The 20,905-nt window shown below is 37.1% G+C and overlaps 1 protein-coding gene across 1 annotated transcript in view; it reads left to right on the top strand.

Annotated features, from left to right (window-relative positions):
- Nucleotides 1–20,905, top strand: part of LOC105546879 (lysosomal-trafficking regulator) — a gene marked incomplete at both ends in the record, with an annotated part of 110,929 nt that overhangs the window by 81,113 nt on the left and 8,911 nt on the right. The window contains 6 exons of the mRNA XM_011990190.1: nt 770–910; nt 3,670–3,887; nt 7,488–7,718; nt 12,861–13,050; nt 16,439–16,575; nt 19,712–19,810. Of these exons, the coding sequence (XP_011845580.1) occupies nt 770–910; nt 3,670–3,887; nt 7,488–7,718; nt 12,861–13,050; nt 16,439–16,575; nt 19,712–19,810 (1,016 nt within the window). The remainder of the gene's footprint in view (nt 1–769; nt 911–3,669; nt 3,888–7,487; nt 7,719–12,860; nt 13,051–16,438; nt 16,576–19,711; nt 19,811–20,905) is intronic.

The raw sequence follows: 20,905 nt of genomic DNA, 5'->3' as shown, positions 1-20,905 counted from the left end.
TACTGTTTTCAGGGGCCAACTTTTGGATATCATTTAATATTCTAGGCCTTTCTCTATGGCTAGAAAGTCTGATCATTGTTGGCAGAAAAGAGAGTCCAAACTTAATTCTTGATTATTAATAGTCTACCCTGGGAAAAAAAAAATGAACAAAAGAGTGACTATGCTTAGTTTTATTTTCATTCATAGGAAAGTTTACTCAATTCTTTAGCTCAGAGTTAGAACACCCAAAAAACAATGCACCGTAACGTACGCCAACCCCCGCCCCCTACTAGGAAAAAAAATAAAGAAAACAAAGAAAGGAGAAAAAGTAGTCTTAACAATTCAAAGTGAAGGAATCATTTTGCTCCCTGATGGGGAAAAAACTGTTTACCTACTTGAACTTCAATTTTCCTTCTTCATTATTCATTCATTCAATAAACCAACCATTATTGAGTACCCATTATGTGCAAGGTGTGGATGATATCCCAGGGCCCTGTTTTTGTGGAACTTTCATTCTACTTTGATAGATAGATGATAGTTCAACAAATAAATGGTATAAACTAATCTAATTATATATATTACAAAAGCATAGAACAGATGAAAAATATAATATCTCAAGTTTATAGAAATATTTATTTTCAAGAACATGAATAACTTCTTTTAAACTATGGGCAAACAAACTGAGCATTATTTTAATCTTTTTGAAGTAGCAAAAGTAAATTAATTATGGTAGGCCTCAAATAGAATTAGGTCTTTGTGTCTTAATTTTATTATTTGTATTTTTTCATAGATCAAAGTTTTGACATTCCAGACAGAACTTTTCATTCTACAAATACAACTTGGCGACTCTCATCTTTTGAATCTATGACTGACGTGAAAGAACTTATTCCAGAGTTCTTCTATCTTCCAGAGTTCCTAGTTAACCGTGAAGGTATAGCAATAAATTATTTCTTATTTATATTTCTGAGGGCTTGTGGTTATTTTGTAATTTTCCAAAAATGAAAATAGCTTTCTTAAGTCCTAAAAATTTGAGTCCCCAAATAAGAGAAAATGTGTTTTATTATGTATATAATTCTATTTTCAAATAAGCTTGAGAATTTTAAGTATTTTATAGGATTAAGTATGTTTGGAAAACTGTAACTTTTAACTATTAAAATTATTTGTAAATATGTATTTTTATTTTATTATAGAAATTACTTTATACTTTTTTCTGAATACAAAAGTTATAATGTGCTAATTACTTTAAAATTAAGAGGTATGACTTTATTGAAAGCAAAATGTAAATTAACTGAAATCTCAATTATTTTATGAGGAATGACCAAAATAAAAATGAAATACTCTGCCCAGAATTATCTAATAGCCAAAAGGAATACTGAAGTATAAAATTAAATTTTCTATGATGCCAACCAACAGTCTTGGCTGCCAACCTTAGCTATTCTTAAATAGAAGAGCAGCTAACCCTTTAAGGGATGTCTTTGGGTCATTTCTTACATTACTTAATTCTGTAATTTTATGTGATCGTTAAGAGCATATGAAACTGAGCTTTAAGAAGTTGCTGTTGGGCAAATTATGTTAGAATTTTGTTGTATAGTATCAGTGTCTCTGAAGTTGTTTGATTGATTATTGAATCATCAGTAGATTCATGCCACCCTGGCGCTTTCACAGTGTTGCTCAAGTGAGAAATGCCTCAGTCAAACATCAGCACCTGCAATTTGGGGTGCCAGCCTTGAAGCTTTTCATTTAGGACTCCTGTTTAAATCTACTCCTTGTTTTTTCTGTCCATGGTCTCTTATATGTATGTTTTAGCTATCTATGGCTGTATAACAAATAATCTCAACACTTAGTGGCTTGAAACAATAATAAATTTATTATTAATCATGGATAATAAAATTATTTTTTATTGGTCAGAAATAAAAAAAAAAGGTCAGAAATTCAGAAACAGCTCAGCCAGGTGGTTTTAGCACAGGGTCTCTCATGCTGTTGCCTTCAGATTTCTGGAGGTGGAACAGGCAGAGGATGAAGCCTTAGGTAGCTGGAGCACATCACCCTCTCTTCATGCAGTGTTAGTGCTTTTTCATGTGGTCTCTCTGTGTGGGCTAGTTTTGGGCTTCCCCACAGCACGGCAGCCCTGAATGTCCTACTTGGCAACTCAGGGTTCCAAAGACAAGTGTTCCAAGAGGGAGACGAACAGAGGCTGCATGGCCTTTTCCAGCCTGTTCTTAGCAGCCACACAGCATCACTTCCACTGTATTCTTCCTATTCGTTGAGGCAGTCACAAGTGCCTTCCCAGATTCAAAAGAAAGGAAGATAGACTTTGCCTTGTGATGGAGAGTAGCAAGATTCTGGAAGGGCATGCAAGACAGGAAATGCTGTTATAGCCATTTTTGGAAAATACAATTTTCTACAGCGTGTATCACATCATTTCCTATCAGTGTTCCTCTGGGACTCTCATTCGTCAGTTGTCTGCTTTGGATCAGAAGTGTCTGCCTCTGTGGTGTTCCCTCAGAACACCTGAAAGTTGGGAAAGCTTGAGTTTATACAAATACCCTGTTATGCACCCCATTCCCAGCCCATTCCCAGGTGCCTCATTCACTGTTAAATAAGTTCCTGCTGCTGCCTCTCCTGAAGCCACACACATGGAGTTCTGCAGGTGCTCAGCCAGTCCATCCTAAATCAACCGTGCACCTCCTCCGTACGATGACTGCTGAGCTTTCTGAGATGCTCCCATCCCCATCCCATGTGAACTTATATACGCCCTTGATTTACATTCCATATCATATCATTTCAAAATACTTCCCAAGTATTTTGGTGAAGAGCCTTCTGTTTTTCCAAGATCAAAACTTAATTTTATATGAAGCTTAATCAGCTTTTAAAAGGTCCTTTTAAATTGGTATTATGTTGTGGTGTTCAGCAAACTAGAAAATGTAGCACAAAAAGCCATTTCTGTTTAAAGGTAACATTTCCTTTAGGATAATTTTTTTAAATAAGCACTTCTGAGATTTTTGTTTATACTAGCAGACTGATGAGACAGTTAGATATTAGCTCATTTACGTCACAGAAGAACCCTCTTATTTCCTGTGTTGGGGTAATTTTGTTATCTACAGGAATGCTTAGTAGAAAGGAAGTCAGAACAGACCTGTAGACTTATAAAATTAATAGACTGTGGCAATTCATTCTAAGAATGTATATACTTTATATTAGTTGAGTTTTTAAACTATAGAATACTAATATATTTAGTAAATATTTACTAAATATAATCTTAAATTTATTAAAATGTTAATGCCAATAGTTCAGAAATGCTTCTACAAAGCCTTAGTTTGATTCTAATCAGGTTTACAATTGAATAGATATTTAAGTACTTAATGCCCTTGAAGAAATGAATAGTGAGAATATTGGAATTAGTAGGCAATGGTTTTCTCCTTTTCTTCAATATGTTATAAAGTGGTAGAAAGATAAAGTTGAAAGATCTCAAATTTAATTATGATAGCATTAGCTCACATAACCCTATTAGTAGGTAAATAGGTAGATGAGCAGTGGTGTTTCTTATTTAAAATGTAAATCCTCCTTCCTATTCCCTTTTTCGGTTGTAGCACACAAACAGCCATTTTTGTGAACTCTTAAGAACTGCTCTGTGACTGAATGAAACCTGCTTTGGGGAAGTTGAATATTAATATTAATCTTCTCTTTTAGGTTTTGATTTTGGTGTGCGTCAGAATGGTGAACGGGTTAATCACGTCAACCTTCCGCCTTGGGCACGTAATGATCCTCGTCTTTTTATCCTCATCCATCGGCAGGCTCTAGAGTCTGACTGCGTGTCCCAGAACATCTGTCAGTGGATTGACTTGGTGTTTGGTTATAAGCAAAAGGGGAAGGCTTCTGTTCAAGCAATCAATGTTTTTCATCCTGCTGTAAGTGACTCTTTTAAAATAATCTGTATTTATATAAGATAGAACCTGAATATTTTAAGGTTAGTTGTTCAACTGTTCCTTTAAAACACCCAAGTTACCAAAGAGAATTGGTAGTAGCATTAAACCATCACCTAAGATTTTTCAGGTTTTATATTTCCTCTCATTAAAAACAAGATACTATCTTTTTCAGAGGTTCCCCAAAACCATCCCCAGGTTTGATGATTCACTAGGTGAATTTGAGGATTCAGCGTATAGTCATCCTTCTAGTTCAGGTTTATTACGGTAAATGATACAAAGTAGAATCAGCGTGGGGCAAAGTCTGGGACACAAACATCCAAGAATCTACCCCTGGTAAAGCACAAAGAGCGTACTCAACCTCCTCCAGCAACGAGTCATAATGACACGTGTGATATGTTGTCTGCCAGGGAATCTCATTAGAGACTCAGTGTACAAGATTTTTATTGAGGTTGGCAATGTAGGCACCCTCTGCCTCGCACATACTGAAATTCCAGCCTCTCAGAAGGAAAGCAGTTGTTCTGTATAAACCGTGTTGTTTGTACAGTTTAGGCACAGTAAGTCACTCTTACCAATTAGGGAATGGTAGGACCTCTCCTGAAATTCGAGTTCCAGACAACAGCCAAGGGCCAACTTTGCAAGCAGGCCTTTCCAGAGATAGCTGTCAATCTTGCTATGTTAACTCTTTTCTGCACACTATCCGACATACATGGTCTACTTTAAAATGGCACCATGTTTTCTTATTACAGAAAAAGTACTTGTACTTTGTTAGAAAAATGTATAAAATACAGACTAGCAACAGGGAGAAATTTTAAAGTCCACTTTAATATCACCATCCAGAGATAAATAGTACAAGCACCTTTAGACTTCTTTCTATAGATATGTATCATTCCATTTATATAATAATAATATTAGTGCTATTTGGTAACCTTTTCTTCTCCCTAAATAAGATAATCTTAAATTTATTCAAGTCATTAGGTATCATTCTACATTATTTTTAATGGCTTCTTAGTATAGGTAGAGTGTTCTTAATCCAAAAATCCAGAATTCAAAATGCTTCAAAATCAGAAACTTTTCGAGTGCCAACATGATAATCAAAGGAAATGCTCATTGGACCATATCAGATTTCCGATTTTTGGATTAAGAATACTGAACTGCTAAGTAAATAATGCTAATATTCCAAAATCCTCCCCCCGCAAAAAACCCTGAAATCCAAAACAATTCTGGTTCCAAATGTTTGTATAAGGGATACTCAACATATATTCTCAAGTATAGCCATAGAATAATTTATTTAGCAGTCTTCTATTGTTGGATATTTAGTTAGGATTTGTTTGCTATTAAAATTAATATTTCTATGGTTATTTTTAGGTACATCTTTACTTCCTTAAGATAAATTCCTAGAAGTAGAATTGTTACATTTTTATTTTTTATTTATTTATTTATTTTTGAGATGGAGTCTTGCTCTGTCACCCAGGCTAGAGTGCGGTGGTGTGATCTCAGTTCACTGCAGCCTCTGCCTCTCAGGTTCAAGCAATTCTCCTGCCTCAGCCTCACAAGTGGTTGGGATTACAGGCACCCACCACCACGCCTGGCTAATTTTTGTATTTTTAGTGAGACAGGGTTTCACCATCTTGGCCAGGCTGACCTCGTGATTCACCACCTCGGCCTCTCAAAGTGCTGAGATTACAGGCATGAGCCACCACGCCCGGCCTACATTTTCAAGTATACTTTTTGAGGTTGTTGGGTAGACTAACTTTAGAAAAAATAATCTTACCTCTTCAGGAAACATCTATTTTGCTAGGCTCTGGGGATGCAAAAGTAAATAAGACTCAAAGAAGGTGAAGGGGGTTAGGAGGAAAGCCAACTTTCCTTTCCAAGGTAGATGGGCCTGCCTGGATGTAGTGGAGACTCCAAATGCGGCCGCTGAAAGGAAATCCCTTGAGGAGTGGGAGGTGAAAAAGCAGATTCTGAAAAGAAAGATACTTCCTTTCAAAAGGAAATATCTAAAGGACCTCCCCACTAACTGTAATTTTCTGTGTTGATTGTAACAAATCTACAAGAGTTTATAACAAATATAGGTAAAATACATACACAGAACCTACAGTAGACCACTCCGTATCTGAGCTTTTTTAGGCCAGTAGTCCATTCCCCAAAAGTAGCTTTAAAATAAAAAGCTCATTAGTTTATTTTGTTCCATAATTGTTTTGAGTACATCCGAAGTCATGTAAAATTAAATTTCTTAAGAGATTTATAATCTAGAAAAGAGAATAATATAGGTTTCCAGATTATTCTAATAGAAGATAAATGTTATGGAAAAGTTCATTCTAAAAAAGGAGAATAATGTAGTTTAGTGAATAACAACTTCACATATAATATTAATATATAAGGGAGGAAAAACACCTTCTTTTCCTCAGGTTAACTGGAGTCTCTGCAAAATAACAAAAACAAAGAGAAACAAAAAACCAGATTAACAAGAGCAAATCATATAAATTTATTTAATGAAAGTTTTATGTGGCACGGGAAGCTTCACATGGAAATAAGACCCCAAGTAGTCTTTGGAATTTTATTTTGGCATTTATAGAAATGTTATGTCTAGATATGTAATGAAAGCCACTACGACTGATTAAATATTATACTAAAAGCTAAGCCATCCAAGTGGATATGTACGAAATATAGCTGATCTATACTCAATTACTGATCACCAGCTTTAGAAATAAAGAAGTAAATGCACATTGCTCTCCATCTGACTCTACAGGATAATGACACTAAGAAATAATATTCTTCTTGGCCAGGCGCGGTGGCTCGTGCCTGTAATCCCAGCACTTTGGGAGGCCAAGGCGAGTGGATTGCCTAAGGTCAGGAGTTCGAGACCAGCCTGGCTAACATGGTGAAACCCCATCTTTACTAAAAATACAAAAAAATTAGCTGGGCTTGGTGGCACACGCCTGTAGTCCCAGCTACTCGGGAGACTGAGGCAGAAGAACCACTTCAACCCGGGAGGCGGAGGTCGCAGTGAGCCAAGATCGTGCCATTGCACTCCAGCCTGGGTGACAGAGTGAGACTCCATCTCAAACAAATAAATAAATAAGAAAAAATATCCTTCTTAGTGCAATAATTTTATTAGTACAATAATACCCTTTACATTTAAGAGCTTTGAATTTTCATTGCTGCTCTTTTGGTTTTATCTACAATATTTATTAGAACCTAAATAATGCTCTCTTTATCTACCAGCATTGTATTTTAACTTCATTTTTGCCTCTTCCTATATATTGCTTTGGACAAGCAACTTCTTCAGTAATTTAATATCAAGTCTTATATGATATTCTCAGGTCTTAAATTAAAAACTGATTTTATAAACATACCTAATTATAACCAGTCAAGATACATTGTTTTTGTTCACCTATTCAGAAACATTGATACTTCTGGTCTCAGTGAGACCATGCGTGATTGTTAACCTGAACAAAAGCATTTTTTCCATAACCTAGAATATAAAACAAAGTGTTGTTTTTCCCTTTGGTGTTATATTATTGCCAAGTCTTTCTTTTTACTACATATGTCTTGTTCCTTTATTCTTTCACTCTGCAGACATATTTTGGAATGGATGTCTCTGCAGTTGAAGATCCGGTTCAGAGAAGAGCGCTAGAAACCATGATAAAAACCTATGGGCAGACTCCCCGTCAGCTGTTCCACACAGCCCATGTGAGCAGACCTGGAGCCAAGCTCAATATTGAAGGAGAGCTTCCAGCTGCTGTGGGGTTGCTAGTGCAGTTTGCTTTCAGGGAGACCCGAGAACAAGTCAAAGAAATCACCTATCCGGTATGTCATTTGGATTTCAATTGAATGCAGATGATGCCAGGCACTCTCCCAGGTGCCAGGGATACAGTAATGAATAGCATGGTCCTGTCCTAAAGCTGTGTGCCAGTCAGTGCAAGACAGGTGCAGCAGCGAAAGCAGAATCCTGTGTGAGGTAAATGCTGTGTTAGCGATATGAGACAGTGCTTTGGGGAGCTCAGAGGAAAGAATAATTGATTGTTTCAGACAGTAACCTCCCTCATAAAGCAGAGAGAATGGTTATTCCCAGGGAAAGCCTCCCAGGGCAGTGACATAATAGGATTTTGCAAACAAGAAAAGAAGGACTAGAGAATAGTTTGAGCATTGGTATGCCAGTGTACACTTATCATCCACAATCAAAAGGATTGACCAGTGATGCGGATGTTTTGGTTTATACTTAAGGGGGAACTTTACATATTTCTTTGGCCTCCCCAGGTTGTAATGATAAATAGTACTGCGTCCAAAAATAGGAAGTAGGTATAATTTTTACTTCAAAATAGAAAAATCAAGCAAGCAAGCCTTAAAGCTAAAGTGGATTTTAATCTTCAACTAAATTCTTCATATAAAAACAACATAAGATAGTAGAATGTGAATTGTAAACACTATAAGGGTTTGCAGAAGGAAATCACAGAAAACGAAAAGGTAAGGGAAAGAAGTTGTAAAGGACCTTAAAGATGAAATAACTCAGTGTATCTCAAAGTGCAGTAATCTGTGACCTATTTTAAGAGGAAAAGGTTTTTACACACCTACACCTTGTTTGACTATTATTCCTTATAATAATATTACTTTATGTAAGACAGAACACTGGATATAAATTATTTGTGCTTATAGCTCACATGTGTCAAATGTTCATGTTAAATACAAACAAAACTTATTCCACCAGTGAAATTCAATTTTAAAGCATTAATATGGTAGACAATGTTGTTTTGCTAAAACTAAATTGCGAGTGTTGAGTTTCATAATAGAAAACTACATTTTTTGTTTTCTGTTTTTGAAGCTTCACAAATCACTTTAGTCACTGTAATTACCAGCATCACTATTTTTAACTACGATCTGTCACTTGATTGATTGATCGATTGATTTAGACGAGTCTTGCTCTGTCACCCAGGCTGGAGTGCAGTGGCACAATCTCAGCTCACTGCAACCTCCGCCTCCCAGGTTCAAACAGTTCTCCTGCCTCAGCCTCCTGAGTATCTGGGATTACAGGTGCCCGCCGCCACACCCAGCTAATTTTTGTATTTTTAGTAGAGATGGGGTTTCACCATATCGGCCAGGCTGGTCTCGAACTCCTGGCCTCGTGGTCCGCCTGCCTCGGCTTCCCAAAGTGCTAGGATTACAGATGTGAGCCACCACACCCAGCCCAATCTGTCACTTTAACATGTCAACATAATTTTACAATATATCCCTGAAAATTAATAAATGCCATTTAATTTACTACTATACTTACTGCTCATTAGCTGTTAAAGTTGGATCTGAGCAGTATAGCTGCTTGCAGTGGGAACATGGTACCAACCTACTTCATTCCCACCTCAGGACCTTTGTGATGACTGTTTCCTTCACCTGGAATAACCACTCCCCAGATATATCCCCAGTCTGCTCCCTCATCTCATTCAAGTCTCTGCTCAGACATCTCTTCCTCAGAGTCTTCCCCGACCCCCATTTAAATGCTTTCCATAAGCTCTGATTATATCTAAGTCTAATTATGTCTCAAACAGGTGTTCCGTCATCCTCAGACCCCTTCCCCTTCTTTGTTTTTGTGTATAGCACTTCCATCACCTGACATATTGTATATGTATTAGTTTATTTATTTGTCTATACTCCCCTCCCAAATAGAATGTAACTCCATAAACGCAAGGACTTTGTCTGTTCTTGTTCATCACTGTGTCCCCAGTTCCTAGGAAGGTGCTGGGCATATAATAGACACTCACTATTTTTTAAATTAATGTCTTCTCTGATGCAAGTTCTTTAAGGTTTGGTTTGCTGCACTTCTGTGTGATGTGTAATGACATTTATGCCACTGCTTTTCTTTATTTGAACCACGGTGAAACCTTCCACACCATACTGCTTCTTGACTCCTTGGGCCTTCACTTGACATCTACACAAAATGCAAACACAAGCCTTGAAACCAAGCAACAGTACTCATTTATACGGGGGTCATCTGGATGACCCAGATATGCTTGTGTGAACTTCAGTTCGCCATTGAAGTTCAAAACAATCAGAGCTGTATAAAAAGCATTTCAACAAAGCACTCCTCTTTAAATATTCTATGAGAAGTGGCTGTTCATATCCTTTGCCTACTTTTTCATGAGGTCGTTTGTTTTTTTCTTGTAAATTTGTGCAAGTTCCTTGTAGATTCTGGGTATTAGACCTTTGTCAGATGGGTAGATTGCAAAAATTTTCTCCCATTCTGTAGGTTGCGTGTTCACTCTGATAGTAGTTTATTTTGACGTGCAGAAGCTGTTTAGTTTAATTAGATCCCAGTTGTCAATTTTAGCTCTTGTTGCAATTGCTTTTGACCTTTTCTTCATGAAATCTTTGCTCATGTCCTGAATGGTATTGCCTAGATTTTCTTCTAAGGTTTTTATGGTTTGGGGTTTTACATTTGTCTTTAATTAATCTTGAGTTAATTTTTGCATAAGGTGTAAGAAAGAGGTCCAGTTTCAGTTTTCTGCATGTGGCTAGCCAGTTTTCCCAGCACCACTTATTAAATAGGGAATCCTTTCCCCATTGCTTGTTCTTTATCAGGTTTGTTGAAGATCAGATGGTTGTAGATGTGTGGTGTTATTTCTGAAGTCTCTGTTCTATTCCATTGGTCTATATGTCTGCGTTGGTACCAGTATCATACTGTTTTGGTTACTGTTGAAAAAGAAGCTCAAGATCACTGATCATTAGAGAAATGCAAATCAAAACCACAATGAGATACCATCTCACACCAATCAGAATGGCGATTATTAAAAAGTCAAGAAACAGTAGATGCTGGTGAGCCTGTGGAGAAATAGGAATGCTTTTACACTGGTGGTGGGAATGTAAGTTAGTTCAACCCTTGTGGAAGACAGTGTGGCGATTCTTCAAGGATCTAGAACCAGAAGTACTATTTGACCCAGCAATCCCATTACTGGGTATATACTCAAAGGAATATAAATCATTGTACTCTAAAGACACATGCACATGTATGGTTTATTGTAGCACTATTTACTATAGCAAAGACATGGAACCAACACAAATGCCCATCAATGATAGACTAGATAAAGAAAATATATACCATGAAATACTATGCAGCCATAAAAAAGAATGAGATCATGTAATTTGCAGGGACATGGATGAAGCTGGGAGCCATCATCCTCAGCAAACTAACACAAGAACAGAAAACCAGACACCGCCTGTTCTCACTCATAAGTGGGAGTTGAACAGTGAGAACACATGGACACAGGGAGGGGAAAAACACACACTGGGGCCATACAGGAGGGTTGGTGGGGAGGGGAGGGAGAGCATCAGGACAAATAGCTAATACATGTAGGGCTTAAAACCTAGATGACAGGTTGATAGGTGCAGCAAACCACCATGGCACATGTATACCTATGTAACAAACCTGCACATTCTGCGCATGTATCCCACAACTTAAAAAATAATACTGATAATAATAATGATAATAAATATACTATGATATAAAATAGTTGCCATTGTATCTTTCTGTGTCATTGAAAAACTAGAAGTTTAAATTCTGCAACTCATATAAAAGTAATTTCCTGGCAGGGAACTGTGAATGATAAATGATAACTATAAAATTTAACACACAAATTTTTCTCAACTTTAATATTGATAGATTTGTATCCCACAGGGGAGCCACAAAAAAACACTGATAGACAAAATTTTAGAAGCTTGTTTTTAAAATGCCTGATCCTAACCTCTCTGTTCCCACATGAACATTCCTGAAGCTCTTAAGCTTTTCCAGAGATATTCATTTTTTAGACCACTATGATATCATTTAAAACTGTATATTAACATGTCCCCTAAATAGTCTGACAGAATTATTAGAGGTCCTAAACAGGCATGATTTTTTTAAAAGATAGTATATAGGTCAATGATGCCTTTTTTTTTCATTTATTTGGAAAATGACATAAGCAAGTTTCACTAAAAAATCTTAGGTTTTTTACAGAAATGACTGAAAATTGCTTAATATATTATTTTTATTTTATGTAGCATTTCCTCTGAAGAGTTGAAAGTAAAATAATGGGTTAAACTCTTAAATGTCTAAAAGGAGGGAATCCATTTTAAAAAGTTCAGTAGAGGATAAAACAGTAATAACAAGAACAAAAAGAATAGAACTATTGGGGGAAACTCTTTAAAAGGGCATCATGTCTTTTCTTCTTGATTTTGAAACTTTTTAATAATTGTTTTTGCTTGAAGTCAAGGAAACCTTTTCATTACTGTTCATGGGCAGCCACATGGGTATCTCTCTAGAGTCTTCACTTATCTTTCTTTCCGCAAATCCTCTTGTTCCTTGAGCTCTACCTTTTGTTTTTCACTGACAATTCTTTCTCATCTCTTTTATTCTCTAGTACTGGCTAGAGATTCTCTAATCCTCTCAATATGTTCCATAGAGAAACACTTCCCCTTTCACTCATCACATACCTATTTGAGATGAGAACCTGCTATGTCCAAGCACAAAGATGAATCAGAGGTGTCCCCTCTCTTCAGGGAGCTCATAGCTGAGTGAGGTTTCCTGTGCTACGTGTGGTCTTGATTTCTATTGCCATATGTACATATGGCTTGTCATACTACCAAATTACAGTCTTCCAGTAAGTATCAACTTTAGTTTAGGTATTTCAACTAGAAACAAGAAATATACTACATTTTTTTCTCTGCTCAAATTTCAAGGAATTTTGAATTATTAACCACATATTTTCATGCAAATTAGGCCAGAACCACAGAGTAAAACTCAAATAAGGAACAAATATTTCTATATGCTAAGTATGGGAAGTAAAAAATATGAGTAAAATAATTCTTGCCCTTACAGACCTTACAATCCATATTACTTTCTCTTACTTTGTTTAGCGCTTAAATTAGAAATAATTCTATACTTACTACCTTTTAAAAAGCCATACTTTTTATTTGTCTTGGTTTTAGAGTCCTTTGTCATGGATAAAAGGCTTGAAATGGGGGGAATACGTGGGTTCCCCCAGTGCTCCAGTACCTGTGGTCTGCTTCAGCCAGCCCCACGGAGAAAGATTTGGCTCTCTCCAGGCTCTGCCCACCAGAGCAATCTGTGGTTTGTCACGGAATTTCTGTCTTCTGATGACATATAGCAAGGAACAAGGTAAAATAAAATGTAATGAAGATCATTCTGGATATATCTTTCATGAGATTTGAGTATTTCTAGCTCATCTGTGCTGCAACTTTGAGTCCTTGGTGGAAAAAACTCAGCTCAAATCTGTGGTTATTTAGTACAAAGTGGGAATGAAAACATACTACGTGAAAAAACTGAGAGTTAAATGCAGTGCCATTTGAAATGAGAGGAGGAACTTGAAGGGAACAAGAATAAATGGTTATGTTCACAAAATGAAGGTGTTATCAATTTGACAGAAATGTACACTTTGAGGCTGTTGAGCCCCAGAATAGACAGACATATTTGACCGACAAATCTACCACCTCAGAAGATATAGTCATGGGTTTAAGCAACAAACACAACAAGGATGTCAAGATAACCTTGAAAATAGGTTTTTTTTCTTGTGTATATCAGTAGTTTATTGTTTTTATTTTTATTTTTTAAATTTTTTTTATTTCTTATTATACTTTAAGTTCTAGGGTACATGTGCACAACATTTGGGTTTGTTATATATGTTTAAAACACGTATTCCTGAAAACCAATCCTTTTCTGACTCCCCACATACTGACTCACTAAAAGCAACATGTGGGAAAGTGCTGTACAGTAGAGGCCTCTTCATGTTTCTAAATGTCAACTAGACACTGGAAAACTAGGGACATTTTGCATTTGAGCAGTCCCTCAGCCATTCCAAATTAACCATTTCACTAGAAACAAAAGAATTCTTCCTACTTGCTAGGCATGGATGTGGGGCACCAAAATGAATGACCTAGGGCACTCATCTGTTTCTATCAGGTTATTTGCAGACTTGCCTAAAAGCCAGTGTGTGGACTAGATGCCATTAGCAGCCAGCACTGCTGACAATTACCATAACCTTCTGTGCACTGTGCTCCTTGGGAGCCGTATATAGCCTTCCACCCGAACTGCAATACAAAGGGGCCAGCACCCAGAGAAAACATCATCCTCATACATTATTGTATTGAAATTAGGTATGCTAGCTGGGCTGTAGTTCTTTTAGGCTCACTCTTATCTCTGTCATGAAATGAATGATTGTTTTTATAGTTGTTAGAAATAAGAGAGGATGCATACCGTTTTATCTACATTTAGTGAGTTAATAGGATAAGGTAGATCTGTTTAATCATAATTATTGTGATATCAATGGTTTATTCTTACTAGTATGTTACAATTAGTTATGAGGTAATTTACAAGTAATTTACTAATAATACCAAAGTACCAACATGGGTGAATTATTTACCTTTAAAAAATTAGAGTACAGTAAAATTTCTCTCTGTTGAGCAAAAGAGAAAGAGCGGGTATTATCACTTAGCATTATGGGACTTAAACATGTCAGACATATTCTAAGCCTATCTTCTTTGTGCCACTACAGTCATGAACCCTTAGTGTGCCCCTAATAGCTATGTTCATTCAAATTACACTTAATTTCCTCGCACAATGTATTTGGAATTTGTCAGAACCTGGGTATGTCCAGGGCAGTAGTGTAATAGAACAGTTTCCCCCATGGCCCCAACAGTCACAGTTCCTGAGTTTTGCATCCTTGCCCAGCTGCTTACTAGCTATGTGTCCTTGGGGAAGTTAACTTCGTGCTTTGCAAATCCTGGCTTTTGATCTATAAAGCAGGAATAACAAAATAATTTACCTCACAGGGTACTTTTCTGTAAGGATTCAATACAGTAATTTATGAGGATGATGAGCACAGTGCCTGGTTCATTCTAAGTGCTTAATAAATGTTTATTGGTCTGTAAACACCCTAGGGTCTGGAAGGGGTCAGTGTTTACTAGATACACCCAACACTAGACCCAGCAAGGAACAGTCCACATAGACATTCTAGAGAGTCACTGACTGAACAGTGTAGCTTACAGATGAAAGTTAGGTCACTTGTTAACACAAGAGACACACTGCATCAGAATCTCTGGCGCTTGAGTCCAAGCTTATACACTCTGAAAATCAATTTTAGATTCAATTTTAGTAGATCCTATTTAAGATACACTGTCTTAGTAGGTAAAGGAGAAGTTTCTTTTTCTGAAAGAAAAAAAAAAAAAAGATGATGCCTCTTGTGGTTACTGGAATGAGAAACCTTGGTTTATGGAGCACTTGCTGCATGCCAGGCATTATGGTAGGTTTTGAGAGGACTCAAGACTCATGTGGTTCCTTTCCCTAGCAGCTTATATTTAGAGCAGTTTCTATTTAGTGAGTAGATTCCAATTCCTTTGTTGCAAAATGTTGACAACATTTCTTATTTTACTCAACAAAACAAAAAGCTGTGAATTGCCTATATTCAATATGCTGTTGATTCATTCAAGAAATATTTATTTGTTATACTCATCTACATGCTGGGTATTCTACTGGAATAAAGAAAGCATATTCTGTTTCCTTTAGGAACTTAAAACATTGCAAGTTTCAAGGGCAGTACCATTTACAGCATCTATGCTGCATTTAGCTATATCCAGCATACCAACAAAGCATAGATAGTTAATGGTACTGGGAAATGATATCAAAATTTCCAAATTTTTATGCCAAGAGAACATAATACTATGTTGTAAAAGAGAGAGAGGGCTGGGTGCAGTGGCTCAAGCCTGTAATCCCAGCGTTTTGGGAGGCCAAGGCAGGCAGATCACTTGAGGTCAGGAGTTCGAGACCAGCCTGGCCAACATGGTGAAACCCTGTCTCTACTAAAAGTACAAAAAAATTTAGCTGGGCGTGGTGGCGAGCGCCTGTAGTTCCAGCTGCTGGGGAGGCTGAGGTACAAGAATCACTTGAACCCAGGAGGCAGAGGTTGCAGTGAGCCGAGATTGTGCCACTGCACTCCAGCCTGGGTGACAGAGTAAGACTCTGTCTCAAAAAAAAAAGAGAGAGAAGAACAGAGCCTCCTTGAATGAAAATCTGCCATACACAGTCCTGCAGTTGACAGGATTAAATTATCCCTTCTCAGGGTAGGTGTTGCTTCCACTCTAGCAGTAGTGTCTTCCTGCTACTAACAGTTGTCTATCCTGGGTATCTAGAAAGTTAAATAGTATCTAGTTCATATTTATTTTTAAAAGAAAAGGTGTCTCAGAACATGAATAGAGTAAGCTTGACTATCATTGTCTTTTATAATAATTTCTTAACAGAAATTTTAGTTCTGAATCAAATAAATCCCAGACAAAACAACACAAGTGAAAAAATATAGTCCCACCCTCAGAATCCTGTTAGCATTAAAGGAATAAAACTAAAAAATTGTTCCATTTTAGAGATATAAAGGTGGTTTTGCACCAAATGATATGTTCTGCTATGTAAACTTCACCCTTTAATCTGCCAGTTTGGGGCTTTCATGTAACAAGGGAGCAGTAATGATCTGATACTTTTCTTTCTCCTTCTCCTTGAGGTGTGAGAAGCATGAACAGTACGGACATTCAGTGGTCAGCCATCCTGAGCTGGGGATATGCTGATAATATTTTAAGGTTGAAGAGTAAACAAAGTGAGCCTCCAGTAAACTTCATTCAAAGTTCACAACAGTACCAGGTAAACATTTTTATTTTTATTTTTATTTTGGAGACAGAGTCTTGCTCTGTCGCCCAGGCTGGAGTGCAGTGGCGTATCTCGGCTCACTGCAAACTCCGCCTCCTGGGTTCACGCCATTCTCCTGCCTCAGCCTCCCGGGTAGCTGAGCCTACAGGCACCCGCCACCATGCCCAGCTGATTTTTTGTATATTTTTAGTAGAGTTGGGGTTTCACTTTATTAGCCAGGATGGTCTTGATCTCCTGACCTCATCATCTGCCCACCTTGGCCTCCCAAAGTGTTGGGATTACAGCTGTGAGCCACTGTGCCTGGTCAACACTTTTTTTTTTTTTTAATTTTAGACAGAGTGTTGCTCTGTTGCCCAGGCTAGAGTGCAATAGCACAATCTCAGCTGACTGCAACCTCTGCCTCCCAGGCTCAAGTGATCCTCCTCCCTCAACTTCCCAAGTAGCTGGGACTACAGGTGCGTGCCACCAAGCCTGGATTATGTTTATATTATCTGTGGAGATAGGGTTTCTCCATGTTGCCCAGGCTGGCCTCAAACTCCTGGGCTCAAATGATTCACCCGCCTTGGCCTCCCAAAGTGCTGGGATTACAGGTGTGAGCCACTGTGCCTGGCTTTTGTAAATGTTTTTGTGGAATCTTTATAATAGTTAAATACAATGCATAAAAATGAGTCAGACTGGCCGGGCAGTCTGAACCTGGGAGGCAGAGGTTGCAATGAGCTGAGATCGTGCCATAGCATTCCAGCCTCGGCAACAAGAGCAAAACTCCGTCTCAAAAAAAAAAAAAAAAAGAGAGAAGCTGATGTTTATAGTACTTGCAGACTTCCTAACTACCACTATTTGTGTCCCCCAAATTCGTTTTCTACCCATTTTCTCATTGAGAGAGTATAATCATAATCTCCTACTCAACATCAGTAAAGGGCATAGTGTTTGAACCAAATCAGCATTGCCTTCTTCTCAGTGTTCACTCACCTTTGTCATTAAGTCATTTTCTGTAACCATAGTGCCATCTTTTATACCTGATTTTTCCTAAATGGACTGGATATTCAGGCATCATGATCACTGGGCCTATAGCCCTGTGATCTTTGTTAGTGTCCCAGCTTTGTTATATACTAACTACAGCCTTTGACTAGTAACTTAACCTCTCCAAACTTGAGTTTCTTTCCTCCTCATTACAACCAAGATAATAGTACTCATACTACTTTCTCAGAAAGCTGCTGTAAAGTGTTTCCAGTGTTTGTGAAAGAAACTTGTAAACTGTAGAATACCGTGTAAATATACAGTACTGCTGCTGAACTGTTACTGACTCTTAATTGTATGGACAGCCTTCTTTTTTGACTCTCTTTCCATGGGAAGTTCTCTTACCATCATCTGATTTCCATTACCTACATAACACCTGCTGCCTTATCATCTGTCCTAAAATGTATCCCATTCCCTGAGCTCTTTAGAAATGGAGGAAGCTACTTAGGGGAATTTTTAGCAGTGAAAGCAAGAGGAGCAGTGACTTGTTTGCATAACCCTCAATATCCCTGACCAAAATATCACCACCATTTGTTTATAGCTTACCAGGAAACTGATGGAAGTAAGAATAAAGAGACAGTGAAAAACAACTTTACTAGGAACTTTAATAAGATTTTTTTTTTTTTTTTAGTTTTGAAACATATCAGGCTGCATTAATCAGAGCCTTTTTATGCAGATAGAAATATATGTATGCAAACACAAACAAGTTATAACCATAAATCATGGCAAAGCTGGTAATAAAACTAAATTGGAAATGAATCTAAAAAATAAATGAAAACACAAAAATGTATTATAGAATCAGTATGTCCCTTACTGCACCCTTTTTGGGATTATTGTAAATTGGGAAAAACAGAAATATGTACAGTGGGAGTTAGATATACAATACATTCTACCTGTCAAAATACACTGACATAAATTTGTGAGCAGATTTATTGCTGTCATCAATAATCTGGATTTACAAACATCTTGACTTTCCAATGAAAAGTGAAGAAAAATAAATGAAATCATCATCAGTATTAACTGAATGTTTTCAATGCAATGTTAAAGATACAAGCTTTCAATCAAATTCTTTCCACCTTTAATTACTAGGCATTCCTTCTATTTATGAGTTGGGTACTGTTACATTAGATTGATGTGTTGGGAAGAGAGGACAAAGATAGACAGATAACTTTGAAGAAGCTTTCCAATTCACTAATATATTTTCACCAGTGCAAAGACAAGCATTTAGTCAAATTGTTTTTGCCAAGTAAATTGACTATTAGTTTAGCAGATCCAAAGCTTGAATAAAGTTGTTTAAAATTCTTTTTATTTTTTTCTAGCTTTATTGGAATATAATTGACAAATGAAATTGTATATATTTAAGGTATACAGTGTGATGTTTTAATATATGTATACATACATTGTGAAATGATTACTACGGTCAGGCTAATTAACACATCCATCACCTCACATAGTTAGCATTTTTATGTGTGTGATGAGAATATTTAAGATCCACTATCTTAGCAAATTTCAAGAATACAACACAGGGTGGGGGTCAGCTGGTGTGGAAAAGAGGACCTGTCAGGCCACACAGAAAATTAACTCAAACCTGAATGGTGCCTCTGTGGTTAGGACTGAGGGATTTTGTACCAAAGGCATAATCCCATCTTTTACATTCACATTTATCTACCTTTCTTCTCCTGCTTAACAATCTTTAGAACTATTAGAAGCAATCCCTCTATTTATATGTACCCTGTTTCCCCACCAAAGACATAAAATGAGGAAAACAAAAGCAAAAAGCAAATAAATGTGTGAAGTACACACACATTCACACTCAAGCTTGGATTTAATCAATCCTGAATCATTGTGTTAAATTTATCTAAATATATATACATATATACACATACATCTACACACAGGCGCGTATACACATTCTAATATATTTTAATTGGGAAACAACATTTCGACATTTGGCTCAAAGTTACAGAATATTATTATATCTGACACGTTTCTAACTGTTTCAAGAAATGTTTACCTAACATTTTTGAGATTAAAAAAAAATAGTTTTCAGAAAAGTAGAAGTATTTTTCATTCTTTTAAAACATGATAATCTTTGATTTGTCCTTTTTCAAAGGTTACTAGTTGTGCTTGGGTGCCTGACAGTTGCCAGCTGTTTACTGGAAGCAAATGCGGTGTCGTCACAGCCTACACAAACAGATTTACAAGCAGCACGGTAGGTTCTGGGCTTTCTGTATGGGTAGTATGGGACTTTGTCAATGAAGGGAAGAAAACCTTTATGAAGTATAATTCATTTTGCATAAGATTAACTTAAAATGTTTATACCTTAATCTTCTCCCTATATTAGGTCTTAAAAATCTTTAGGGTTTATTAGAATCATGAAAAATCTTGAAAACAATTGTAGTAGTCCTATTTTTTTTCAGAGACAGTATTTTGGGTTATGATCTGTTTTGTATTTAGGCTTTTAAATGACATTTGGTGCTTACCTGTATTTGCGATATCAACCTGAATGCTTAGGAGTATACTGTAAGAGTCTATCAGTTTGAAAGCTTAGAAACCCTAATGTCCAACATTCCCATACCCTCTGGGTAAACTAAATGACAGCAAAATCTAAGTAGTCTGTCTGGATTTGTACCACTTACTGGAAGAAATTTTATTATTTTTTAGCCATTCACTGAACTCCCAGGATTTTAGAGTTGAATCATAAAACAGGGAAGAAAATAAGACAGATTATGCAATGCTTCTTTTAATTTACTGTTTTGGGGGGATTGTTTTGTTTTGTTTTTGTTTGTTTTTTGAGACAGAGCCTCCCTCTGTTGCCTAAGCTGGAATGCAATGGCACAATCTCGGCTCACTGCAACCTCTGCCTCCCAGGTTCAATCAATTCTCGTGTCTCAGCCTCCCAAGTAGCTAGGACTACAGGCATGCGCCACCACGCCTGGCCAATTTTTGTAATTTTAGTAGAGATGGGGTTTTGCCATGTTGGCCAGGCTGGTCTTGAACTCCTGGCTTCAAGTGATCCTCCCACCTCAGCCTCCCAAAGTGGTGGGATTATAGGCATGAGCCATCATGCCCAGCCTGTTTTTGTTTCTTCGATCTGCCTGTGGTGCAGTTGAGGATATGTGGCACATTTAGGTTGATAACTCAGTAATCATCATTCTGATCCAGAATTTTCACTGTGCATTTTTTCCCATTATAATTTTCTTTATAGTATTAAATCTCTTCTACTGGGTGAAACCTGTATTTCTAGCATAGGGTGACTCCCAGGTTCTTCCTTTTCTTTCTTTCTTTCTTTTTTTTTTTTTTTTTT

The sequence above is a fragment of the Mandrillus leucophaeus genome, unplaced genomic scaffold, assembly GCF_000951045.1.
Source record: "Mandrillus leucophaeus isolate KB7577 unplaced genomic scaffold, Mleu.le_1.0 Scaffold3729, whole genome shotgun sequence".
In the NCBI taxonomy this organism is placed as follows: Eukaryota; Metazoa; Chordata; class Mammalia; order Primates; family Cercopithecidae; genus Mandrillus; species Mandrillus leucophaeus.
The sequence above is the reverse complement of the archived record's forward strand: the minus strand, read 5'-3'. Positions and strand labels throughout refer to the sequence as shown.